Source organism: Carcharodon carcharias, chromosome 26 (assembly GCF_017639515.1).
Source record: "Carcharodon carcharias isolate sCarCar2 chromosome 26, sCarCar2.pri, whole genome shotgun sequence".
NCBI classification, from domain to species: domain Eukaryota; kingdom Metazoa; phylum Chordata; class Chondrichthyes; order Lamniformes; family Lamnidae; genus Carcharodon; species Carcharodon carcharias.
The window spans coordinates 23,389,170-23,416,426 of NC_054492.1; the positions used below are offsets into that span (position 1 = coordinate 23,389,170).

General features: G+C 41.8%; 2 protein-coding genes across 7 annotated transcripts in view; one reads left to right on the plus strand and one right to left on the minus strand.

Annotated features, from left to right (window-relative positions):
- The window catches only part of dis3l (DIS3 like exosome 3'-5' exoribonuclease), a 48,496-nt gene extending 47,686 nt beyond the window's left edge, over window positions 1–810 (plus strand). For all 4 annotated transcript variants that reach the window (XM_041175000.1, XM_041175002.1, XM_041175004.1 and 1 more), the window contains one exon: window positions 180–810. In XM_041175000.1, the coding sequence (XP_041030934.1) occupies window positions 180–482 (303 nt within the window). In that variant the 3' untranslated portion in view covers window positions 483–810. The remainder of the gene's footprint in view (window positions 1–179) is intronic.
- tipin (timeless interacting protein) overlaps window positions 750–27,257 on the minus strand; it is a 40,315-nt gene continuing 13,807 nt past the window's right edge. Inside the window, exons 1-8 of one of the 3 annotated variants that reach the window (XM_041175005.1) lie at window positions 21,435–21,596; window positions 18,272–18,425; window positions 13,412–13,505; window positions 11,025–11,100; window positions 7,607–7,729; window positions 6,068–6,131; window positions 3,853–4,053; window positions 750–2,136 (exon numbers count right to left, since the gene is read on the minus strand). In XM_041175005.1, the coding sequence (XP_041030939.1) occupies window positions 1,739–2,136; window positions 3,853–4,053; window positions 6,068–6,131; window positions 7,607–7,729; window positions 11,025–11,100; window positions 13,412–13,505; window positions 18,272–18,404 (1,089 nt within the window). In that variant the 5' untranslated portion in view covers window positions 18,405–18,425; window positions 21,435–21,596 and the 3' untranslated portion in view covers window positions 750–1,738. Of the gene's footprint in view, window positions 2,137–3,852; window positions 4,054–6,067; window positions 6,132–7,606; window positions 7,730–11,024; window positions 11,101–13,411; window positions 13,506–18,271; window positions 18,426–21,082; window positions 21,217–21,434; window positions 21,597–27,257 lie in introns of those variants that run through there. The other 2 variants (XM_041175006.1, XM_041175007.1) reach the window with 2 other exon arrangements.

Consider the following 27,257-nt stretch of genomic DNA (forward strand, 5'->3'; position numbering starts at 1 on the left):
TTTAAAACTAAATGTTCAGATACTCCTAACTGCTCCAGACTGATTTTAGAGTATTTTTAAGTTCATATCTTAAACCAGTTTGCCAAGGATTTTGATGAACCTGCTGGCTTTCTAAATTTATTTCTAATAACTGACTTTGACTAGTTAAACTTTTGTTTCCCCTCATTTTCATAAAAAAGGTAAGAATATCTGAACTCTCATCCCGGTCACATCCTGACTGCGTCAAACTGGACATCATCAACAACCAACCTTGTAACACAACCAGCACAGAACCCACGCATGAAACTTCACACGGTTCAAAGACAGACTTGGTACGGGATGTAATCAGATCAGCTGAAGAGGCACAACTTGCCCAAGAGCATGCAAAAAATACATCAATCAGAGATGAAGATAAGGAATACTGTCAAACCCAGGGGAACAGTCTCTACTCATTGTTAGAAGAAATCAAGGAATTGGCACTACTAGATGTTACAGCTGGATGACTGCCCTAGTTTAAGTCACGACTTTAGGTCTGTTTTAATTTCTTAACCAAAACCACTATTGGAAGAGATTTTTTTTTTTATATATGACTGATACCCAGACAATGGTACTGGTTTTTAAAGCAAATTTGACAGCAACTTGTAATTGCAGGCAGTTAGAAGTAAAGAAAATGGCAGGGTCCAGTAACTTCAACTAAAATGTGAAGCCACTGAAGCTTGTGTAAAGTTTTCAATGCAAATGAGATGTACAAAGAATTTTTGAACTCTATGTAAATATTATACTTTTTATTCAAATGTGATTGGCATAAATAAAGTACTATGGTTCAATTAATCTTCACGCCTTTTCCAGGGAGGTTAAAAGGTAAAAACTTCTAATGGATGACAGTTTTGTCATTAGTGCTTATGTCCAGTTTGAATCAATTTCTTTCTTCCAAATATGTACAGAGTTTTAAGTTGAGTTCAAAGTTATCCTTCTGAGACCTCTTAGTTCAACATGCTTTAAACTGCCACTAAGGCAGAAAATTAAATTGGTCTTAACAAGCAAAAACATTTCCATTTTTTGAACAAAGTGCTGGAAAAACTCAGCAGACTCTTGTAGTCTGGTGAAATCATATTGAACTTGAAACATTACTCTTTCCCTCTCTCCACAGATGCTGCCAGACCTGCTGAGTTTTTTCAGCACTGTGTTTATTTCAGATCAGCAGTATTTTGCTTCCATTTTTTAGAAAGCTTACAGTAGAGAACAAAAAAGATTATTTTTCCCAAACTTGGGTTGAAGAATATTTGGAGTTATACAACATCTGTAAAGGTTGTGGTTTTTAAAAATGATCCATTAGCTTTAGTGTGATTCTCTTCCCTGTAATATTATCGATACCAACCAATACACTAATAACCCTTAAACAGCAATCTTAAAAATTTAGATTTGTATTGCATAGAGTTAGGACACATGGATACTCAAAATGTAGCATCAGAATGGATGTTTATACCAGATTTATACTATACCTTTCAACATTGCTTTGAAGCTGAAAATATTTTTACACAAACTTGTGGCATGAACTAACACCTGCTGTATTGAAAAATCATTTGGAATTATCATGAGCATAGAGTTTCTACTGTACAGCCAAAACAAGCCTTGCCATCAAATTCTCCACCGCCACCTTAATTTGTGTCAGACCACTATGCCACTCCGCTTGCAAAACAAAATACAAAACCTCATAGTAATCATCAGCAAATCACATAATATGCTAAACATAATATACTTAATCAACTTCTGTGGTGGTTTCTAGCTCCTGTATCAATTGAGGAACATTTGTTTTTTCCGGTAACCTTTCCATGGACAGATTCTGCGATTGTGTTGCTTCTGGAATGAGTTTGGAAGAATCAGTGTCTTCAATTGTGGTTTCAGAGTTACGTGTTGATTTACAAGAGTCAATTGTTTCAGTTACCTCAGATAAGCATTCTGGAATTTCCATAGCAAGATCTATTTCAGTTGAAGTTTCAAGTTCCTGAACTGGCTTACAAGCTTCAGTTTTGGTTGCCTCTTCCAAAGCTTCTATATTTTCTTTAGCTAGATCTTCAAACATGTCACTAGGGTCTCTCAAAACAGTGGTTTGATTTAGTTCTGTAGACTGATTCAAGGACAGTGAATCACCTAGATCTGAAACATAGGTAAATTTAGACACATTCATGCATGAATAATCCAAATTTTACTTCTAAAATCATAGCACAAAACACTGAGACAGATGGCTCCAATGGTTTATAGTGTGAGATTCAGTAAGATACCCATTTGCATTGCAGGATGATGTCAACAGCATGTTCTTAAAAGAAATATAACCATTATTTGAATTCTACAGTGTAAACATTTAAATTTGGGAAGAGTTGGTGAATATTATTGAGAGCAGCTGAACAAGGTTGAAAAAAATGGAGATGAAGCAACAGGATTGAATTTTGCTGCAGTCCTTGATCCCTACCATATAGCAATCTAGAACAACAGTCTGATATTTACTCCTGAGAATTAACAGACCTAAATCTACAGACAAGCTGTCATTGGTTGGCAACAAATCTTTTGTTTACAATGGGATGAAAGTCTTTAACAGTTATACATTTAAAAAACCTGGGCAGCGATAACCTAAATTACTTTTAAGTATAGTCACTGTTGTAAGATGCAAAGAAATGAAATACCAACCAGTTTAGTAGTGTTGATTAAGGGATAAGTAGTGGTGTGGAATCTTTCGTCTACCTCAAGGGGCAGAGAGCAAGATGGCTTCTCCAACAATGCAACACTCCCTTAGTAGTGCACCGGACTGCCAGCTTGGATTTTATGCTCATCTCTGGAGAAGGACTTGAACACACAACCTTCCAAAAGGGAGGAAGGAATGCTACCATCGAGCTATGTTATAACCTAGTTCTTAGGGGAAAGAAATCCAAAACATATTTTGGCACATTGTAGAAAGAAACACTGACTTGCACTTGTGTAGTGCTTTTCACAACCACCAAACATTGCAAAGCAGACAGCTAATACAGGGGAAAACTTAACACCTGGCTGAACTGCAACGGTCCTGAAAACATCCAGTGCTAACCAGATGCCATAAATACCCAGGCTCTGTTCCACTGATGAACATAGAGTACGAAATACTACAGTTTCTCAGCACCGTCCCTGTCACCATGATATACCAGTGATTATTATATAGTAGAAGTACAAAAGTTAGTTTTACAAAACCAAAATTTTTGTTTAATTAGACTGTCCGAACTATCACCAAAAGACACTCTATTGAAGCCCAAACTCAAAAGAATACATTCAAATTGAATTTCACAGAATAAAATTTTAAATTCAAACCATATAAATATCTGTTACGAGAAATGAGCATGGTGCTGAACCTGGTTTAAATTAGCATAGTATGCTTTGGGGAGTCACTGAATCAAATTTCACTCTTGACTAAAGAAACAGGACTTGCTAGGGCAGGCAGGAGTGATAAGAGCAGTAACAGATTTTAAAATAGGTCAAAAGTGTATATTTTGCTCTTTTAAATAAAACTATCATAGAAAAACAAGATTCTCCATAAGCCCTATCAGCAGGAACCACATTTAACCAGCGCCTTTTGTTCCAGCCACACCTTAATCACTAGGTAATGGAACAAGTGATAAGGAAGCACGCTTGTAAGCTGCTGAATTCCAATTTCTCCTCAATGCACAAGATGGTGTTTGTATCTTTTTGAAAGCAAATTTTGTTGAGTAGATAAAGGAAATCTCATACTTCCTACTCTTTCCCACTTTATAGTAATCTGCCTTAAAATAAATCAGAATAATCTTTTTTAAAGTACGGAAATTAAACAGTTAGTTGCCTGTAGTAAATTCAATTAAAAAACACACTTACTATTGGAGGGCATCTGATTTGCTGACTGGAGTTTTGCTTGTCGTCTCTGAAGTGCAAGCTGTTTGTTCCTTTCGATCCTAAACTGCTGTTCCTCAGAAAGTTTGCTTGAGCTAGGAGTCGATTCTGCAGCTGGTTGGCTAGGCATTGAATTGAAGGAAGCTTCTAAGTTATCAATTTGGAGGCCATCCTCGTTCTCTACATCTGTAATTAAATGTTATTTCAAGAAGAATTTTGATTGTCAATTTATCGCAATTATCTGAAAAACTGATAATCCTGCCTCAGTATTATCTAGAAAAAACTTGCAGAGACCAACAAGTTCCTAATTCTGTTCATATCTTACAAGTTAACAAAACAGGTCCCACTCCTAGTTGCTCATTTCTTCTTCCTACCCCTTTACCATAGAGAATACATGAGTATCAATGCATTAGGCTAGCACTAGGCCTAGCAGTGACCTCTCAGACTGAATAGCCACAGCTATTTCATCCTCAAGATTTACACAATAATAGCCACTTGGGGAACTTTGCCTATAGGACTGGGCTTCAGCAGAGTGGAAAAATAAATTGTAATAATGGATTCCACATTTAAAAGCATAGTTCTGGAGGGTGAAGGTAGTATCTAATGTACATTAAGTCAAAGATGAAAATCCCAGGTTTGTTTAGTGTTCTTTTTGGAATCGCTGACTGTTAGGACAGTATTGTGGAAGCTACAACTAATCTCTGCTCCCCTGGACTGAGCAGAAGAGAAAAGGTTTTCCTGTCCTTTATCATAATGTTGCGATTCCTGCTGGAAAGTGTTCATGTTGGACAAGATCGTACAAGATTAATTGCAAGAGACTTGGGACAGAAAGCAAGGGAATTTTTTTTTTTAACAGGGCTGAGAGATTGGAATGCATTGCTAGTGATTGAAGCAGAGACCATGTTACATTTAAGAATCAGATAGGAAAGGAAAATGAAAGTTATAGGGGAACACTTAAGTGGAGGATAAACACCACATACTGGTGTAGCCAAATATGCCTGTTTTCATGTTGCAATGTGTGTGGCAGGCTCAGCTGTGTACGATCCACAGTTTACGGTTTAGGTGAACACAAAATAGCTACTTGAGGCAAGTTATCAGAAGGCTCATTAGCCAGCAACTGTTACACTTTGGGGGGTGGGAGGGGATGATCGAATTTCTCTTTTTATAAAAAAGTGAAAGAACACACATCGGGGATACCTTTATGTCAGGTCCCCTAATGCACCTCTGCTATATAAAACCGGGCAAGGCATATGTTAATAATTTATAATGTGTGATGGTACATGATATATGTTTTATGTAAAATGAAATGTGTTGCTTTGCAGCCTCAGATACAAAGAGTATTAGTTCTAGTTAAACCTAGAATGGTTAGGGGCTTGGCATTTAGGCAAAAGCAACTTAAAATGAAAGATGGACTCAGTGCCCCTTTCTTCTTTCTACACTGACCTTGCATTTACATAGCTCCTTTCACAACCTCAGCATGTCCTAAAGACAATTTTTATGTTTAATCACTGTTGTGGGAAAATGTGGCAGCCAAAGTATGCACAGCAAGGTGCCACAAACAGCAATGGGATGTGCAGGACAAAGTGGAAATTATTTTTTTAAATTGACAGTTTAAGTGTTTGATTTTGTTTTCTATGCAATGTTTCACATGTTTCAATTAGTGCTGTAAATTCTGGCTGCATTGCTAGATTATGCATATAACTAAACAACCACACCTTTCTCACACTGCAGACAGCAGGTTCTATTCTACCCTTCTGGATATCCCAGAACATCAATTATTCAAGGCAGGAAATTACATTACACCATTTAAAATCAAAAAGGAAAAAAGCAACACACCACCTAGTCAATGCAAGCCTTACAACCTAGAGCTAATGCTCTAATTCCTAAAAATAAATTTAGAATGATTCCATTGATGTCCAAACTCTTCCTCTCAGCCAACCACCCCAGCCCCCCAAAAAAACTGAGTTATAGACAAAACCAGATCCTAATATACAGTGGTATGAGCAAGGATTAGAATTATAAAGATACAAGTTAATGCGTTGGAAAAAGCCTCAGGTATAAACCTTAGAATGAGTAGTATAGATTAGTAGTATATTTACTTTAGAACAGGCTGTAAAATGCTATGTTATTATATGTCCCATCTGACTCATCACTAAGTTTCTAAAGTAATTTTGAACAAAGATTTGAAAGGAGCACTTGCCTTCATTAGAAATAAAGTCTTCATGTGTAATGGGGATATCGAGTCGAATTTTCTTTAAGCAGGTCTGGAATGTAAAAATGACAAATATAAACTGCAGGAATGGTCACTGACCTGAAACTTTAATGCTGGCTTGCTCTTTCCACAGATGCCACCTTTCACTTGCTGAGTGTTTCCAGTCTATTCGTTTTTTATTTTAATAAATATTGTAGATTTGTAAGAAGTAAAAATGAACAAATACAAAAATCAATTTCTTGAAATGATGTTACATATTAGGAGATTACCAAAGACCTCGTCCAAGGTTCAGTTGATGAATTAAAGTTTTTAAAATATATGCAAAATAGAACTGTGAAACTTCAGAAACTCACTCCAGGGCCACCTAACGGCTGGAGTTTTCTACTACATAGTGACAATTACCAAAAGTGAATGGGAAACGTTCACGCAACAGTTTACAATGGCAAATACTAACAAAAAGCATAACCGAAAATCGTGGACAAATGGGAGAGCAACTCAAGCTGTACATAGCTACAGGGAAGTTTGCACCATATCACACTGCAAAAGTTGATGGTGAAGCATTCAGAGGCCCAGTTGTTCCATTTGTTATCTAAAAGGAAGAGGACAGCTCTAAATGTAAAAACTGACAACTTCTTTGGATGGAGGAAAACACAACCAGATGAACTGAAACCTAATAGAATAAGAACGTCCCACCACCTCAATTGAAATTAATTACTCCCATAGCTAGATGTTCTTGCCTGAATAAGTTTCTCTTTCTGACCAGGGGAGTAGATTACAAAATCTTAACTAAGATCAAAAATCACTTGTACCATAAAGTTAGCACACAAGAATCCCATTACACCACACTCCAATCAGGTCAAGCAGTGCCTAAGCCGAATACCAAAGGGAGAATTCTAAATGTCACACCAGCCAGTTAATGTGCTTCCTAGTAAACACAGGCAAAGAGCAGAATTGTTGTGTTTGTGGACTGTAGATTTGACTTGTCTGGCTGTGTTGCTTGGAATTATACCCAATGTCAAGACATGCACAAGGAGCCAACAAATATACAAGCAAATTACAACTATTCCAAAAGCCCATAAATGACCAATTGGCAGAGGCTTGGAAATTATAAGTTAACTATCATGCATGGAAATAGATGAAGCAAATATCAATGAGATAAACAATTAATCTGGTGGTGGCTGAGGAATAAAACATTTGCTTGGACAGACAGAACTCTCCAAATAGTGCCATGTGATATTTTCCAACCATGACATGATTAGTGTTACTATTGCACCACTTCTTCTTTCCTCTGACAAGAGTGCAAGCATGGGCTGTACATCTAAGCACAGGAACAATTCTACCAACATCACTCACTAACCAATATTAACAATACTAAAACTGATTTACTCATATCCAACCTTTTTGAAGCAAACCCGATCAGTGTTTCTTGCTAAATATAAAATGTTTTAAAAATCCATTTTCAGAAACAACTGCCTCCCAATTAAGATTGGGGAGACACAACTTAAACTTTAAATATTGAAAAGGTACCTGAACTTCTTTTTTACTACCCAAGGCCTCCACTTTTTCAATGAAGTCCTCAAATTGTAATTTAGGGTACAGCCTATGAGCCCAATGCTCCATGTGCCAAAGGAGAGTTTTCACATCTTCACTCTTCACAGAAGTAGGGGAAGGAGGAGAACAAAAAACATCATGAGTTATGTACAGGATTAAAAACCAAGATCACATACCATGTCAGAAATACACAGGAAAACAATTCGCTGTTCAGCAGCATCACTCACCAAATAAACTAATGGGAGAATTTTAACTTGGGTGGGATTGTTTGGGGGTGGGGTCTAAATGGCAGGAATTCTTTAAAATTGGAAAATCCCTTTTGCAATCTAACCAATTCTGAAATTGGTTACAACCATCACACCCAAAGCAATCAAGGCAATTCAGAAGTTCGACTAAATTCAAGCCTGTAAGATGTAGGACGGAAAGGTGCTAACACAGCCCTATTCCACACATGGTTCAGATCCTCAATGAAGTACTTAAAATGATGAAAGCTCTTTGTACTTCTGTGCCTGTAAAGAAGGGATGGTGTATTGGTATGTAATTTTAATTCAATGTTCCATTCCAGTCCCACACCACTTTCTGGTTACTTGTTGAATTTGTTTGCCTATTTTTATTGCTACACAATTGTCACATTTCCACGTTTATAACTTGATTAGCTTGTGTATGGATTTTTTGATACGTCACACTGCAATTCAATTTTTGGGCTGCAAAAGTATTCTTGAATAAAATACCATTATTAATATAAACTCCGAGCACATTGGAACGAGCTTACCAAACGCCCAACTTCTGGATTTTACGGAGGTGGACAAGGGGTCCACATCCAACACACTCCCAGAAGGTGGGTTGGCATTTTTAATATGTGACTGAGACAGGAAGCCTCAGATTTAACTCGCTCTAGCTGTGACCTCACTGGTTTTCAGGTGTCAGAAAATCTTGCAGCTACAGGAAGGCAAGGAATGCCTTGGGAAGATAAGTGTCTTAACAGCACTCCTTACGAACCAGGAGGAGCAAGAACATTTCCTCCAGGCCTCAAAGCTTTCCCACTATCCAACCTCAACTATCCCAGGGATTAGACCTAACTGGTCCTGCTGCCGGCCCCAGAATGTTCCCTGCCTGACTGGAAGCAAAACCTGCCAATCAGGCTAACTTCCGGGTGAGGAACCTGTCAGGGCTAAAAGTTTCACATTGTGGTTTTAAAATTCCACAGCAAGTGGGGAAACCCTGACTTACTCATTTTCTGTGCAGTATTGGACCCTCTACTCCAAGTGCATTGCCGAATCAGAACCAGTTTTCATCTGAACAAGATAGGATAACCCTCCAGGTGGAAACCCTCAAGTGTTGTGATGAACAGTCTCAGCTGAAAAACTTTTAACCTAGCTTTGTCTTTCAGAGATAAAAACAAAAAACTGCAGATGCTGGAAATCCAAAACAAAAAATAAAAAATACCTGGAAAAACTCAGCAGGTCTGGCAGCATCGGCGGAGAAGAGTACAGTTGACATTTCGAGTCCTCATGACCCTTCAACAGAACAATTCTGTTGAAGGGTCATGAGGACTCAAAACGTCAACTGTACTCTTCTCCGCCAATGCTGCCAGACCTGCTGAGTTTTTCCAGGTATTTTTTTGTTTTGTCTTTCAGATGCTGATCTGATTTAGAGTCACAGCCCTCAGTTTTAATTAATAAAATCCATTCTGCTTCTTCATTTTAATGTATGCCAATTGATATTGTGCAAGTGAAGTGTAGTCCTGGGACTGCACAGAACATCTGCACTATTGCACACAGTGCCAGCATGTAAATGAACACTTTCATTGTTTCTAGCATATACTACTGCATGACCATTGTGGTATTAATTCATTTTTAAAAACTTTATTGAGAAGAGATCATACATAACCCAACCCAACTCAAGAAACAAAGTGCCTGTAACATCAACTGAGGCAACAGGCAGTGGCACAGTGGTATTATCATCGGACTGGTATGCCAGAGACCCAGGGTAATATTCTGGGGACCGGGTTTCGAATCCCACCATGGAATAAGAATTAAATTAAAAAATCTGGAAATAAAAGTTTAATGATGACCATAAAATTGTCAATTGTCGTAAAAACCCATCTGGTTCACTCATGCCCTTAAGGGAAATCTGCTGTCTTCACCTGGTCTGGCCTACATGTGACTCCAGACCCACAGCAATGGCTCTTAAATGGGTAATTAGGGATGGGCAGTAAAATAAAATGCTGGCGTAGCTAGCAACACCCATGGACAAACAAAAAAATGCACCATGATAATGTACTGGAATACGAAGGGATTCCCAAGTCAGTTTCAAGTTTCAAAAGAAAAAAAGTTAAACTAATATATTGAATTCTGCACAGAATTTGGCACTCCAAGTTTCTAGGCAGTTAGGTCAGGTATGATTCATGATAACCATCTTTGCTCCAATTATCCACCATGCCCATCAATATTAAATATTCATGAAATAGCTAAGAGCTCAAAAGGTTTACAAAACTGCATTTGCATCCACAAAAGGATCAGAGTGAATGAGCGTTGCTTTAAACATGCTTAATCTGCACTCCTGATAGCTGCTCTAGCAATGTCAGTGTGAAGTTTGAGCTGCTATTTTTCAAAGTGCTACCCTCTGCAGCCGATTAGCCCATCAGATCTCACGAATAGTAAATAACAGGCAAGGTGCCAAAGGATAACAACTCCTGTAGAACTGCCCCATTACAAGGAGTCAACACTGGAAAGGAGGACTGGGGCAAGAGAAAATACAAACATTATAAATTACATCTGCAATGATTTTTCCTATTATAGCCAATCAATACCATATCAAGAAAGAGAGAACATGCATACATGGTGCAGAGAAATCTAAAATTGACAATCTTGGCCAGTGGAGCAACCAATGATGACGACCGTGCAGTGAAACAAGAAGAGGGTCTCTTCCACAGACTAAATTCAGAAGCATGTTCATTGGGCAGAAACAAGTTGCATTTAGATAATGCCTTCACATTGTAAAACATCTCAAAACACCTCGCAGGAGCGTTAGCAAACAAAATTTAACATATTCTACATTTAACATAAGCCACATAAGATGTTAGAACAGGTGACATAAAACTTGATCAGAGAGGTAGGTTTTAAGAAGCATTTTGAACAAGGAGAGAAAGGTAGAGAGGTAAAGCAGTTTAAGGCAGCAATTCTAGAACCTAGGGTTCAGACAGATCAAGGCACGGCCACTACTGGTGGGGTGATAAAACAGAGGATGCACAAGAAGCCAGAATTACAATCCAGAGATTTGGGAGGCTAGTGAGGCTGGGTGAGGTTGCAAAAAGAGAGGGGGCCAAGGGCATAGAGGGAATTTTAAAATTAAGGCATTGCTGGATTGGGAAACTTTTATTCTTCTGACTTACCTCATGTCCTTTGCCTTTATATCGGATGTTGTTGAACAAATTCCGTAAAGCTGGCAATCCACGATCTGAAACTAATCTTTTAATATAGAAAAAGAAACTTTGATCTCAAGCAGTTATACAAGAACTCAAAACCAGATCTAAAAAGACTGTATACCACTAGATGCATAGTGACCCCTGCTAAACCCAGAATACAACCCAAACATAAGGTTATAAAGCAATGGTATTCACTAGAAAAGTAAGGGACAATTGGAAACATTTGTTTGGGCCCCAAAAGCGCGGGCATGGAGCACAGTAGAGAGATGTGGGAGCCCGGAGTGGGGCAATTGTGCTGGGGGGGGGGGGGGGGGGGGGGGGGGGGGGTGCGCAAAGAGTTGAGAGAGAGTGGCAGGGGGAGGAGTTGTGAATGCAGTGGGGAGGAGAGAGAGATCTGGAGCACATTTCCTTAGGAGACCCCCCCTTAAACCACGGCAAGAAAAAAATATCATGCCCACTTGTGTCATGGGGACTCTGAGACAAGCTCAGGAATGTCTCATCACAATCTGCACTCCAGTAGTCATTACAGCCTTGGAGGAGGGGGAGCTTGCAACCCAAATCACAATATGGTACACAAAGTAAAAACAGCCTGGGGTGAAGCAGTAAGGGCTGCAGAAAAGACATGTGAATATCTAAAGTGACATGAAGCCAGGAGATATTTGTACAATTCAGTATTTCATTTTTTCACAAGATTACAACAGAACTGGTATTCAGAAATCTCCTCTCCCACCCCACCAGGTATCCAAATAGAGTTCCTGACTTACTCAGTGGGTAATGGCACCACCTAATATAATGCTAAGCTATACATGTTAGGAAATAAACATACAACCTTTTATTTTCTCAGGACATTTCAAAGTGCTCCACAGCCAGTAAAGGAAAGGAAAGAACTTGCATTTACATAGCACCACTTATGACCTCAGCACATCCCAAAATGCTTTACAAACAGGGAATTACTTGTGAGGATCAGTCACTATCATAATACAGGAAGGGCATAATTGCTCTGCAGAGTGCAGAGGTGATTTACAAGGATGTTGCCGGGGCTTGAAAATTGTAGCTTTGAGGAGAGATTGGATAGGCTAGGGTTGTCATCCTTAGAACAGAGGAGGCTGAGGTAATCCAATTAAGTGTACAAAATGATAAGGGGCCTAGATAGGGTAGACTGGTTCCCTCAGTTGAGGGGTCAATTACGAGGGGGCACGGATTTAAGGTGATTGGTAGAAGGATTAGAGGGAACATGTGGAAAAACTTTTTCACCCAGAGGGTGGTTGGTGTCTGGAATTCACTGCCTAAATCGGTGGTTGGGGCTGAAACACTCGACTCATTTAAATAAGTACCTGGATCTGCATCTGAAGCGCTGTAACATGTGAGGCAACAGACCAGGTGCTGGAAAGTGGGAGTTAAGTAAGCGGCTAGATTCTTTTTTCTCTTTTTGGCTGGCACAGACATGATGGGCTGAACGGCCTCTTTCTGCACCATAACATTTCTATGGTTTTACGTGGCATCTTATTTACCTACAGCAAGCTCTCACAAGCAGCAATGGGATAACAAGCAGATAATGTGTTTTATTAGTGATGTTGGCCAGCTTACTGGAAAAATCCGCTGCAGGATCTTTCATGACTACCTGAAGGGGAAAATGAGGCCTTGTTTTAACATCCTGTCTGAAATATGCATCTCCAAAGTGAAGCACACCTTCCATAATGCACTGGAGTATCAGCTTAAGCTTACATGCTTAAGCCTGAAGTTGAGCTTGAACTCATGATCTTCTGAGAGGTAGGAGAGCTAGCACAGTGGTAAGAGTCAGATTCCCAACTGCTGAAGCAGCAACAGGGGCACAAAAGGCCTTGTGTTAGTGGGCTAGGAGGAAGAGGGAAATCTGGGTGGGTGGGCGAACAAGAGACACACAAGACACAGACAGACAGACACACATAACAGGCACTCAGTAATATAGAGGCAAGGGCTGCCTAGCCTATCAGCAACTACATTCCAGGGAATAATAGATGCGAGATAGAAACCCACCCTGTGCCATTCTCTGATAACACAGAGCAGTGGCATCAAACAGCTAGCTCCATTGCCGACTCCCCAAAATGCCTGGGAAGAATTTTTACTGGCAGTTCAATTATTTTTTAAATCCTACTTTTAGATATACACTCATTGCTCCAAATGATATGTTCTCCTAAAAATAAAGTAACTAATTTTTTCCCCCACTGGGGGCTTGGGCAGGATAAGTGATAAGATATGATAGTGATACCGCCAAGTCTCTGCATTGTACCAAACGCTGCCAGGGAAATGATTCTGTCTACAATAACCACAGGAAGCAAAACACCCACTTCAACAAAGTTAAAAATGTTAATTACCGCTGAGCATCCAGCTTAGGCTGTGGTCTTTTCACAACTTTCCTGAGAACTACAGGTTCTTTGGACTCAGTTCCCTCTTGTCTGCCTTCCTCTTCTGAGAGAACAAAAAAAAACACATTAAATAATACATTTGGCGGGGGGGGGGCAATAGTACAGTGGCTGTTACTGGACTAGAAATCCAGAGAACATTAGCTCAAATCTCACCATGGCAGTTTGCTGGGTACTTTGCCTGAGTGTTTAGGGAGATGGGTTAGAAATCCATTGCCGTCTCCTTGCACAAGTTTGAATCTTGCCAACTCAGAGTCATAGAGGTCTACAGCACAGGCCCTTCGGCCCATCAAATCTGCGCCAGTCAAACAAGTACCTAACTATTCTAATCCCATTTTCCAGCACTAGTCCCATAGCCTTGTATGCCAAGGCATCGCAAGTGCACATCCAAATACTTCTTAAATGTTATGAGGGTTTCTGCCTCTACCACCCTTTCAGGCAGTGAGTTGCAGATTCCCACCACCCTCTGGGTGAAAAAAATTACTCCTCACATCCCCTCTAAACCTCCTGCCCCTTATCTTAAATCTATGCCCCCTGGTTATTGATCCCTCCGCCAAGGGGAAAAGTTCCTTCCTGTCTATCCTATCTATGCCACTCAATTTTATACACCTCAATCATGTACCCCCTCAATCTCCTCTGCTCCAGGGAAAATAACCCCAGTCTATCCAATCTCTCCTCATAACTAAAACTCTCCAGTCCAGGCAACATCCTGGTAAATCTCCTCTGCACTCTCTCTAGTGCAATCACATCCTTTCTATAATGCAGATTCCAGAACTGCACGCAATACTCCAGCTGTGGCTTAACCAGCATTTTATACAGTTCCAGCTCTTATAATTCTATGCCTTGGCTAATAAAGGCAAGTATCCCATATGCCTTCTTAACCACCTTATCTACCTGTCCCACTACCTTAAGGGACTGGTGGACATGCACACCAAGTCTCTCTGATCCTCAGTACTTCCCAGGGTCCTACTGTTCATCATGTATTTCCATGCCTTGTTTGTCCTGCCCAAGTGCATCACCTCACACTTATCTGGATTAAATTCCATTTGCCACTGGTCAGCCTATCTCACCAGTCCGTCTATATCCTCCTCACTATTTACCGCCCCACCAATTTTCATGTCATCCGCAAACTTACTGATCAATTCTCTTACATTCAAGTCCAAATCATTTATATATACCACAACAGCAAGAGACCCAACATCTATCCCTGTGGAACCCCACTGGACACAGGCATCCAGTCACAAAAACACCCCTTGTCCATCACCCTCTGCTTCTTGCCACTCAGCCAATTCTGGATCCAATTTGCCAAACTGCCTTGGATCCCACGGGTTCTTACCTTCATCATCAGTCTCACATGCAGGACCTTATCAAAAGCCTTACTGAAGTCCAAGTAGACTACATCAAATGCATTGCCCTCATCTGCACACCTGGTCACCTCTTCAAAAAATTCAATCAAATTGGTCAGACATGATGCACCCCCGAAACTCGGAGCTCAAGTAGCACTTCCTGCACACATGGTCGGTCAGAGCTCAAGGAGCGTCTAGGACTTCCCACATGTTGCAGGCGGTGCATAACACAGGACTGAGCTGCCCTGCCATGCCTCTAGTTGAAAAAAAACCCTTACTTTAAGTTAAACACAGTAAAAAAAAATTAAATTATTTATGTACTTTAAATAAAAACTAGAAATCTTACCTTTCCTTAGCTTAATCTATTTTAAACTGGAGAAAAAACTGGAGTGGTTCTACTGCTTTTAAAATACGTGGAAGAAAAAAATTGTAGGGCCATGGCAAGAGCAGAGGAGAGGGTCTGACTGGATTATTCTTTAAAAGAGCCAACACAAACTCAGTGGGTCTTCCTTTGGTGTAGTCTGCTATATTAGGGAATAACTTTGTTCAAGAACAAGTTAACTCACTTAAAAAGCTTCTACTTGCATTACAACTGCAAATAATTGAACTTTAACCCAATTTCTTCAATCACTCAGGGCAGAAATATGTGCCTTTAATCTACTATGTTTTCTGACTTTACCAGAAATTCCTCTTTTTAAGCGCTTATGTAAAAAAAACTACGATGGTCTAACTTTTATTAAAACATTCTGTGCTGTAGTAAGTCTGCGCAGCAAACACTAGGCAAAACTTCTTTTAAATTCTTTCACGGGATGTGGGTATCACTGGCTAGGCCAGCATTTTATATCTCATCCCTTATTTCCCTTGAGAAGGTGGTGGTAAGCCACATTCTTGAACTGCTGCAGTCCATGTGGTTTAGGTACACCCACAGTGCTGTTTGGTAGGGAGTTTCAGGATTTTGACCCAACGACAGTGAAGCAATTGTGATATAGTTCCAAGTAAGGGTGATGTGGGGCTTGGAAGGGAAGTTGCAAGGTAGGTGTTCCCATGCCCTTGTTCTTCTAGATGATTGGAACTGTAGATTTGGAAGGTGCTGTCAAAGGAGCCTTGGTGAGTTACTGCAGTGCATCATATAGATGGTACACACTGCTGCCACTGTACATCAGTGCTGGAGAGGGTGGATGTTGGAGGTAGTGGATTAGGTGCCAATTGAACGAGCTGCTCTGTCCTGGATGGTGTCGAACTTCTTGAGTGTTGTTGGAACTACACTCATTCAGGCAAGTGGATAGCATTCCATCATAGTCCTGACTTGTGCCTTGTAGATTGTGGACAAGCTTTGGGGAGTCAGATGGTGAGTTATTCTCCACAGCCTGTGCGAGCGCTTTACTAAAGTAATCCCAAACTATCACTGCTATAAAAACAAAAAAACTGCAGATGCTGGAAATCCAAAACAAAAACAGAATTACCTGGAAAAACTCAGCAGGTCTGGCAGCATCGGCGGAGAAGAAAAGAGTTGACGTTTCGAGTCCTCATGATCCTTCGACAGAACTGGAGTTCGAGTCCAAGAAAGAGTTGAAATATAAGCTGGTTTAAGGTGTGTGGCGGGGGGGCGGAGAGAGAGAGAGAGAGATAGAGAGAGAGAGAGAAGTGGAGGGGGTTGGTGTGGTTGTAGGGACAAACAAGCAGTGACAGAAGCAGATCATCAAAAGATGTCACCAACAATAGAACAAAAGAACACATAGGTGTTAAAGTTGGTGATATTATATAAACGAATGTGCTAATTAAGAATGGATGGTAGGGCACTCAAGGTATAGCTCTAGTGGGGGTGGGGAGAGCATAAAAGATTTTAAAATATTTAAAAATGGAAATAGGTGGGAAAAGAAAAATCTATATAATTGCTGCTCCTCTCGCTCCCCATAGTCCTGTATGAATCCCAAATTAGTACCACTGCCCCGTGCTCTCCCCAGAGCCCTGTATCAATCCCCAAACTGCCCGACAATTTTTCATCTTCTGCTTCAAATATTAACCCAATTTTCCCCTTAAAGGACACAATTATATCTTTAGACTCCAAATGATTTCTTCTTCAATGTAAACTTAACTCTAACCTTTATTTATCAATGGCATTCTGAAAATTAAGTATTTTTATATGTGATGATACACAAGAATCAGTTTTTCTGCATTCTGACTGAACTGACCTAGCTACAAAAAAGGCAGGCAGTTCATCCTGGGTTCTGACCTTCAGCTTGAAGCAAAATTAAACTCTAACTGACCTCATCTGGCGTTGAGTGAACAGTAACTAAACTTGTGGCTGAAATGGATACTCTGAGCAACTCCATGGGGTATCCGCCATAGTCCATGGGTTTCACACTTATAAAGGGTCACAGATGAATGACTGCCATGGGGTCTGAGTGGTGAACTGTTTGTGACTGGCTTAAGTGTCCCAAGGGCCAATCATTTTTTTAAAACCATATTTTAACATTTTTTAAACCCCACATATCCACATCCCATGTATTGTCTCCCAACTTTCTCACTCTTCTACCAAAGCCCCTGGTGCCTTGTGGAGAAGATAATTGGAGATCAACCACAAATTACAAATTCAAACACACACATGATGTGTATTTGCAGGGGTTGGCAGGGGGAGAAAAAAAAACACAACACAAAATAGGAATGAAGTGAAACCTCCCCACCTCACTGAGTATATCCTGTTAAAATTAAAGAAATGTTTAATTCACTGAAGGGGAACTCCACAGATATTTAAATTAATACAATAACTGAAGTGTTTTTTTTTATTCGTTCATGGGATGTGGGTGTCGCTGGGTCAGCATTTATTGCCCATCCCTAATTACCCTTGTCCAGAGGGCAGTTAAGAGTCAACCATTTTGCTGTGTTCTGGAGTTACATGTAGGCCAGGTAAGGACAGCAAATTTCTGGCATTGGTTTCATGGTCATCATCAGACATCTATTCCAGTTTTTTTTACGGTATTCAAATTTCACCATCTGCCGTGGTGGGATTCGAACCCAGGTCCCCAGAGCATCACTCTGCGTCGCCAGAATAGCACTCCAGTGACAATACTACTACGTCACCACCTCTCCTCGTGATTAGGACCATCAAAATGTGAGGGATGAACAAATCATAATGTTAAATTTATATTCCAGACTTTTTACTCTATTGTTTCTGCAAGTTCAGTGTAATATATTTCTTTGAAGTTTAACTAATGTAAGCCATTTCCACCAGTCGATCAATTAGCTCTGACAACATAAATTATACATGCAGATTTAGTGAGCTGAATAGCTTATTCCTAGTTTCAGGCTGTTGTTTCATTAAATAGACATTTTATTTTCTGCAATTTAATTTAAAAGAAAGATACTATATTTTATTCTATCCATTTCCTGCTGTACTGGATCTCACATTTAAAACAATTTCACAATTACTTACAAAGCACAATACAATTTGAACCTGATGACTTACCCCCAGCAGCAAAAGCTTCACCATCTTCCATTTGTCCAGGTGATAATGGAGGAGGGAGTGGTGGAAAGATTTCGTCTTCTAAATGATCATAGTCAGGGATATCAAACAAGCCATTTTCCAAAGTATCACCCATCACAGCAGTTTGTCCTATCCACTTTACAAAAATAAATTAGGATGGTGAAGTCAATGGATCATTGATATTATTTGAAATGGCATGCACTAGCTAGATTCATACCAGCATCTCTTTATATGGTGTTAGTGTTATATTGTCATCCAAAAACATTTGGATAAAAAGACACAGTCAAGTAAGAGCTTTCATTATTCTCTCTCTATGTAGTACCCTCGTTGACCAAGGGTTGCCATTCATGAACTTATGCCAAAATACCACTACGAGAAAAAGTAAGGAGGTAGGCCCCAAATAACTACCTCAACTAGTACGGATTTTGAAGACACGCTGCTGGCGTTTTTTTTTTAACCACACTCTAGCCATCCAGCCAACCGACCCACTTTCTCATTATTACATTCCCTTTTTCTTCCTGACCCTCAGACCAAGAAGATCCATTAGAAAGAAGCTCAGTTGACAGCCAAGGGAGGGTCCCTCTTCTGTGTTGAGTTAACCAATCCCAGACAAGCAATTATCACAACTTGCTTCAGTACTCCTGGATTGGGGAGGGCACAAAAAAACCCAAAAGACAACAAGGAAATGCAGCAGCATCCAATGAGGAGAGGATCAGACCCACCCATCCCCCATGGTTAATTAGCTTGCAAACACCCACTCACTGTATTATGATCACACATGGATAATTGCTGCTTCATTGAGGTACAATTCTGCAGCCATGCTCCCAGCAAGGGGGGGGGGGGGGGGGGGGGGGGGGGGGGGAATCAAAAGCTTGGCTCATTGTGCAGAGGATCACAGATAAAACACTGATGGAGGAGCTCTGCTTCCAAGCACCAATGGCAAATTGTCTTCTCCTTCTCACTGCTCCAAAGTTCCACTGGCCATTTTGCACAATTACATTATTTACTGTCCTTTTCTTATTAAAAAGCAGAAAGGGAGTCATGCTCACCCTCTGAAATCATTTCTAATTAGCTGCTAGGATGCAGGAATGAAAAGTTAACTTGCCTCTGGTATCTGGAGAAGTGATTATGGATCTCCACCAGAAGTTTGGCACTGTATACCTGATCTAACAATACAGATGTTTTTTTAATTTTAAGAAATGGGTGAACAATTCATATATAATCAGGGCTAAAGGAAACAAACTACCTGGCTGCTTCACCAATTTTTAAACTGGAGCTCAAATTTAGGATTAGAGGTTATAATTTAAACCTCATCTGAATTTCTGGTCCCTTATATAAACCAGGATTTATCTAAGGCACTGCATCCAACGCTCAATACACTAAGATGTAAATTAAAATGTTATTTCCAGTTGCCAAAGTTTTCACAAAAGGTCATTTGTAAGAACAGCCCAGTTATTCAAGCTGTTGAAAAATTGGATACCAGTTAACAGCATTGCCACGTGAACCTTGTGATTTGTCTGATTAATTTAAACGATATACTGTTTACCAATGCAACAGGAAATCACAGAATTTCCAAAATAAAAAAATATTGGAAAAGTTACAACATAGCAATGTGGAAAGTGAAGGGCAACCAAAGTTCATACTGTTAAAGTTGTTACTTCTCTCTGTGTACTTTTCCACCATAAGCTACTGGTGTGCTTATCCGTCAGTGTGTATGAGACAATGTGATAGTACAAAGGGACACTTCCTGATAAACTGCCATATGAATAGCTCTGCTGTGATGGAATTTTTGGTAGACTTCTGTTCACTGAAAGGAATTGACTACTTTGAATTCACTGGGAATTCATTACCACAGAAAGTAGTTGAGGCCAAAACATTGTATGTTTTCAAGGAAGAGTTAAGATATAACTCTTGGGTGAAAGGGATCGAAGGATATGGGAAGAAAGCAGGAGCAGGCTATTGAGTTGGATGATCAGCCACGATCAATTCATAATGAATTGCGGAGCAGGCTCGAAGGGCTGAATGGCCTATGCTTGCTCCAATTTCTATGTTTCTATTCTATTCTTCTTGCAAAAAAATGGATAATTTCACATTTTCCCACATTATACTCCATTTGCCAGATTTTTCCCACTTACTTAGCCTATCTATATCTCTTTGTAGCCTCCTTACATCCTCTTCACAACTAACTTTCCTAACTATCTTTGTGTCGTCAGCAAATCTGGCAACCATCCCTTCATCCAAGTCATCTACATAAATTGTAAACAGTCGAGGTCCCAGCACTGATCCGCATGGCACACTATTTGTTACATCCTGCCAATCTGAAAAATACCCATTTATGCCTACTCTCTGCTTCCTGTTAGCCGGCCAATCATCTTCTGTCCATGCCAATACGTTAGTCGCTATACCATGAGCTTTTATTTTCCGCAGTAACCTTTGATGTGGCACTTCATCAAATCCCATCTGGAAATCTAAGTCCAGTAGGTCCACTCCTTCATCCACAGCACATGCTGCTTCCTCAAAGAACTTCAATAAGTTGGTTACGCACAACTTCCCTTTCACAAGACCAACGGCTGGAGACTGGGGTAAGTCACCTGATGACACCTCCAGAAATACATCTAATCACAGTTGCCAACCCCGAGTCATTTATTCAAGGATCAATGAGACAGATTTTTTTTTTGGATAGAGAAAGGAAACCACAACCATGACCGGCTCCAGACACCTACCCCACCACCACCCACCACCCCCCCCCCCCCCAACCCCGCTCCTAAATCCTACCTTAAAAAAAAATGTTACCTAATTGGCTATTAAACGCTTTGGATCGTCCCGGGGTCGTGGAAGGTGCTACAGAAATGTAAGTTTTTGGGTTTTTTTGGCAGCGACTCCGAGCTCGACTGTGAAAGTCCGGCCTCCGCTCGCCGCCCGGGGCTTCCCCCAACTCCAGCCGCGTTAAACCGGGACCAACCCAACCTCCGGTCCCGGATCTGAACCAAGTCAAACTCTAACTCGGGGGGGGGTTTAACAAAAAGACGCGTTTCTGAAAACCGGAAGGGAAAATATTTGTTGTAACGTTAATTTTAAACAGAGAGAAAACCACCGGGGAGGTTTGAAAGTTAAATCAATTTCCCTCTGCGAATCCATAACTTACCGAATCACAACAAATTTAACGGGAATTTTAATTTTCTTTCTCACAACAAACAAAAAGAGAAGATAAAAGCGAAAAAAAAAAACTGCGGATGCTGGAAATCCAAAAGATCCGTTTTTAGCCTCAGAACCAACAAAAGAGCGCGCTCCACCAACCAGCCAATCAGAGCCTGGGGTTTAACCGGCTGACGTGATCAGCCAATCAGAGCCCCGGATTCAACAGGCGGACGTGTTCAGCTAGTCAAAACCTCGGGAGTTCCAGTTTTAGCCAATCATATTATACATTACATATTAGCCAATCAAAATGACTTCTTGGCATCGTTGTTGTTGTCTGCGCCAATCAGAGACTAGCTTCCTCCTGCTCATGTCGCAGCTGAGTGCGCGGAAAATTTGAAACAAAAACAAAAATTGCTGGAAAGACTCCGCAGGTCTGACCGTGTCTGTGGAGAGGAAGACAAGAGTTAACGTTTCGAGTCCGTATGACTCTTCTTCAGAGAGGAAAATATGATTTTGTTCCTTTCTGCACAGGCGAGGGGGAGGGTCAGACAGGAGGAGAGGAAGGGTGAGGAGGAGGAGGAAGGGATTGAGGGAGGTGTAGAGGGAAGGGGAAGGGTCTTAGTGTGCTCAGTCAGCACCTACACTGTCAATTAAAGGTAACACTTGGTTATTAGATTGATACCTGGGATCAGCGGGTTGTCTTACGAGGAAAGCTTGGGCTTGTTTCCATGAGTTTAGAAGAGTACAGGGTTGACTTGATGGAAGTATATAAAATCCTGAATGTTCTTGACAAGGTGGACGTGGAAAGGATGTTTCCTCTTGTGGGTGAGTACAGAACTAGGGGTCGCCCTTTTAAGACAGAGATGCAGGGAATTTTTTTTCTTTGAGGGTTGTGCGACTTTGGAAGTCTTTGCCTCAGAAGGTGGTGGAGGCAGGGTCTCTGAATATTTTTTTAAGGTGGAGGTAGATAGATTCTTGTTAGGCAAAGGAATCAATGGTTATCGGGGCTAGATGGGAATGTGGAACAGAGCAGCCATGATCTTATTGAATCATGGAGCAGGTGCAAGGGGCCAAATGGCCTCCTTCTACTCCTATTTTGTATGTTCATATGTTCCCATGTGTTCTTGAGTTCCATTGAATCTACAAGACAGAAATAGACCATTTGGCCAAACTGGTCTATGGTCAACATGAGCCTCCTCCCAACCAACTTCATCCAGCTCTATCCTTGCATTCCTTTCTCAGTTTTGCGTTTATTTAGCTTCCCCTTAAATCCATCTATACTATTTATTGCGAGAGGACTTCAGTAAGACATCCTTGCTCCTGTACTCAAGTTGTAAAGGGCCTTGGTGAGACCATACCCGGATTATAGTGTGTAGTTTTGGTCTCCTTACCTAAGAAAGGATATACTTGCCATAGAAGGAGTGCAGCGAAGGTTCACCAAATTGATTCCTGGGATGGCAGGATTATCGCATGAAGAGAGATTGGGCCGACTAGGCCTGTATTCACTGGAGTTTAGAAGAATGAGACGAGATCTCATTGAAACATATAAAATTCTGACGGGGCTGGGCAGACTGGATGCAGGGAATGATATTTCCTCTGACTGGGGGGGTCTAGAACGAGTGGTCACAGTCTCAGGATATGGGGTAGGTCATTTAGGACTCGGATAAGGAGAAACTTCTTCACACTGAGGGTGGTGAACCAATGGAATTCTCTACCACAGAAGGCCATGGAGACCAAGTCACTGAATATATTTAAGAAGAAAATAGATAAATTTCTTGACTCTAAAGACGTCAAAAAGTATGGGGAGAGCACGGGTGTATGGTGTTGAGATAGAGGATCTGCCATGATCATATTGAATGGCAGAGTAGGCTTGAAGATTCCAAATAACCTACTCCTGCTCCTATTTTCTTTGTTGCTATTCACCTCAACCACTCTTGGTAGCAGTAATTTCCACATCCTTGCCACTCTCTGATTAAAGAAGTTTCTCCTGAATTCCCTATTAGATACATCAGTGAATATCTTATGAACATTGAGCTTTGGCGCTTCCACAATTGGAAACATTCTCTCTACTTTATCAAGCCCTTACATTATCTTAAAGACCTCTAATGTTACTTTAATGTTACCACTGAAGGTTTGTGGGATATTGCTGTGTGCAGATTTGCTGACATAATTACAACAATTCAAAAGTAGCTCATTTGACTGTGAAGTGCTTTGGAGCATTGTAAGGATTTGAAATGTGGAATATAATTCAATTTCTTTCTTAGCTTTCTGGTGTTGCATAAGGTCACAGGAAGTATGACAGCATGTGGCATTATCAACAGAGATAAAAACAAAAAAACTGCGGATGCTGGAAATCCAAAACAAAAACAGAATTACCTGGAAAAACTCAGCAGGTCTGGCAGCATCAGCGGAGAAGAAAAGAGTTGACGTTTCGAGTCCTCACGACCCTTCGACAGAACTTGAGTTCGAGTCCAAGAAAGAGTTGAAATATAAGCTGATTTAAGGTGTGTGTGTGGGGTGGGGGGGAGAGAGAGAGAGAGAGAGAGACCCCCCCCCCACCACCCGCACACACCTTAAACCAGCTTATATTTCAACTCTTTCTTGGACTCGAATTCAAGTTCTGTCGAAGGGTCGTGAGGACTCGAAACGTCAACTCTTTTCTTCTCCGCCGATGCTGCCAGACCTGCTGAGTTTTTCCAGGTAATTCTGTTTTTGGTGTGGCATTATCAATCTACATTAAAACCTTGTCTCAATTAAACCGTACAGAGGTAAAGCAAAACACTGGAAATCTTAAACAAAAAGAGAAAAGGCTGGAAACCAGCCCAAACTGTAAACTGTTTTCTCCACCTATGTTGACTGACGCGTGTTTCCAGATATACTGTTTTTGTCTCATAGACATTTGGTAATACAGAACTTAAGTGTTGCTGAAAAAAGCCATGTTGTTGAAGCTTTTCATCTTGCACTCATCAGGACAATTCACAAGAATACCAAATGAAAAGTGAACTAATTGTCCTGATGAGTGCAGGGTGAAAACATGGACGGAATCGTCCCAGATTTGCACTAAGTGCAGTAGCAGGTTTGAAAAATAATGTTTTACCCACCAGCCACAATGGTGGATTTTCGCACCTTCTCGCTGGCAGACGGCCTCCGATTTGACCACCACACTGTTACCTCGCTGCTTCCTCACTCCGGGAGCCATATTTAAACTGCAGCTGCACATGCAGTTCTCAATGCTTGCAGCCCAGGACTGCACCAGTGAAGTCATGGCCCCAAAAGCCAAGAGTGCAGCTGCCCAATTCAGTGACTTATCCCTGAGATACCTCTTGGACATCGTGCAGGCCCACTGCGATGTCCTCTACCCCCACTCTGGCCACAGGAGGCCCATCACTCCAGCTTGGGAGGCAGAGGCAGCAGTGGTCAATGCTAATGCTGCACACAAGAGGTCGGCCATCTAATGCAGAAAAATGATGAATGATCTCATCCATGCCACCAGGGTAAGTCAGCCATCTCATCACTCTCAACTCCCCCACTCACAGGCCCATCACACAGTCACTGCCAGCCCAAGGGACATCACTCACTCTCACACATCCTCACATCTTCATCTGGCCTCATCTCCTCCTGGTCATCGCCTCCTCATCCCATCCAATAGCACACATGCATACCTAGCATCCTTCTGATTTGGTCTGGCGTGGCGCCTTGCTCACACTCTCTCTAACTGTCTTTATGCAAGATAGAATCGCGTACAATCAACGGGAGAGGTCCCAGACCGGAGTGGAGTGCTGGACATCAAGGTCCTCACTCCATTCGAGAGTCACGCGTTGGAGCTGGCCAGAGAGGACATGGACCATTCTTGCAGCAACAGTGAGGTCAGCAGCAAGCATCCACATGAGGACCCTGTACCAGATCATCCCTCTGAGTCCACTGTTGTGTGTGTAAGATGGCTGCAAAACACTAATAATCTCCACTTTCTCTGCTAGGCTCATCAGCCACGTTACCCTCGGGCAACCTTGACTCCCTACTTCAGCACCAGGAGCACCTCAGATGAGGACCCTGAGGGCACCACTGTTGAAGACCTGTCACGGCGCTCACCCACACCCTCTGCCAGCACAGCAACACACACCTTGGTGGGACCTAGGTAAAGAGCTGCTTCAGGATCACAATTTGGTGAGCACAGCACAGAATCTGTTCCACAGCAGGCGGAGGCAGAGGCATCTTTGATTGCCGGCACTCAGCGGACTGCTGGAGGCAAGGAATCTACTGATTCCGAGTCAGGTGATGAGCCACTGAACACGGCTCCCAATCAGTTGTTGGAGCTGCAAAAACAATCACGAGAACATCAGAAAGGGATGTCTGATGCACTCCTCAGATTGCAGGGGACGATGGAGGAGTCCATCTGCCTTTTGTCTGAGGTGTTAGCACTGGCATGCCAATGCACCGAGGTCAACACTGGTAGGATGGCAGCTGCCATGGAGACCTTGATGCAGGACATTGGTCCTGCACTGCTGCGCAGGCTGTACTCCATCGCTGACACCATAGTTGGCCTCCAACAATGTCAACATAAGAGGGGTATGGGGCAGCTCTGTCTCACTCCAGCTTCCCCTTCTCCTCAAGGAATCAGCCAGGGGCTTTCAAGCATCCATAGGGAGGACCACCAGCAGCTCAACGTCTTGCAACTATTAGGGCCTCTGACATGAGCACTGAGGGCATGTGCACTGCCATCAGCCACACAGGAGTCAAATGTTCACAGGTGCAAGGTGAGGAAGTCAGGACTGTCCACACTGCATCTCATCAAAATGCTCCAAAATCTTGCAGCTATCGGGGCCTCCCAACCACACCTGCCTTGTCTGACCAGTGCAATGGCTCATTGCCAGCATTGTCGCCTTTGAGGATCTCATCACCATCATCCCCTTTGACATCCTCCTCATCAGAGGAGATATGCAGTTTTTCCATCTCTTTTTCAGCCAGGTTCTCCCTCCATTTGCAGTGACAGGTTGTGTAGCATGCAGCTAGCTACAATGATGTACAACACCCTGTCGGGACTGTATTGCAGTGCTCCACTAGACCTGTTGAGGCACCGGAACCTCATTTTTAATATGCCTATTGTTTGCTCCACCAAAGTCTGGGTTGCGGCATGAGCCTCATTATACTGTCTCTCTGCTGCAGTCTGAGGCTGCTGCATGGACATCTTCAGCCACATCCTCTGTGGATAGCCCTTGTCCCCGAGGAACCAACCCTGCAGCCTCTGTGGACCCTGGAAGATGTCAGGGATCTGAGACCTGCTAAGGGTATAGGAGTCGTAGACGCTCCCTGGGAACCGTGCGCAGACCTGTTGTATGTGTTTGTGGTGATCGCACACCAGCTGTACATTCAGCGAGTGGAAGCCCTTGCAGTTGATGTAGTTGACTGCTTGTTGCCATGGAGATCTGAGCACTACGTGAGTGCAGTCGATGGTACCCTGCACCTGTGGAAAATCTGAGATTGCCGCAAATCCCAGCGCTTTTGCTTCCTGGCTTTCCTGATCCTGGGCTCAAAGTTTTGTACGAAGATGGCTTCTGTGACCTCTTGGATCCACCTGTGCATGGAGGCTTGTGAGATCGCACACAGGTCACCTGTGGAGCCCTGGAAGGAGCCACTGGCATAAAAACTGAGCTTCTCAGTCCCTTTCATGGCCACTGGCAGTAGATGTCCTCCATGTCCCCATGGCATCTAATCCTGCAGCAGATGGCATATGTGACCGATCAGTTCCCTAGACATGCGCTGTCTTTGTTGACACTGGTTCTCAGTCATCTGCAGAAATGACAAGCGCTGTCTTTCGACCCTGGGTCTAGTA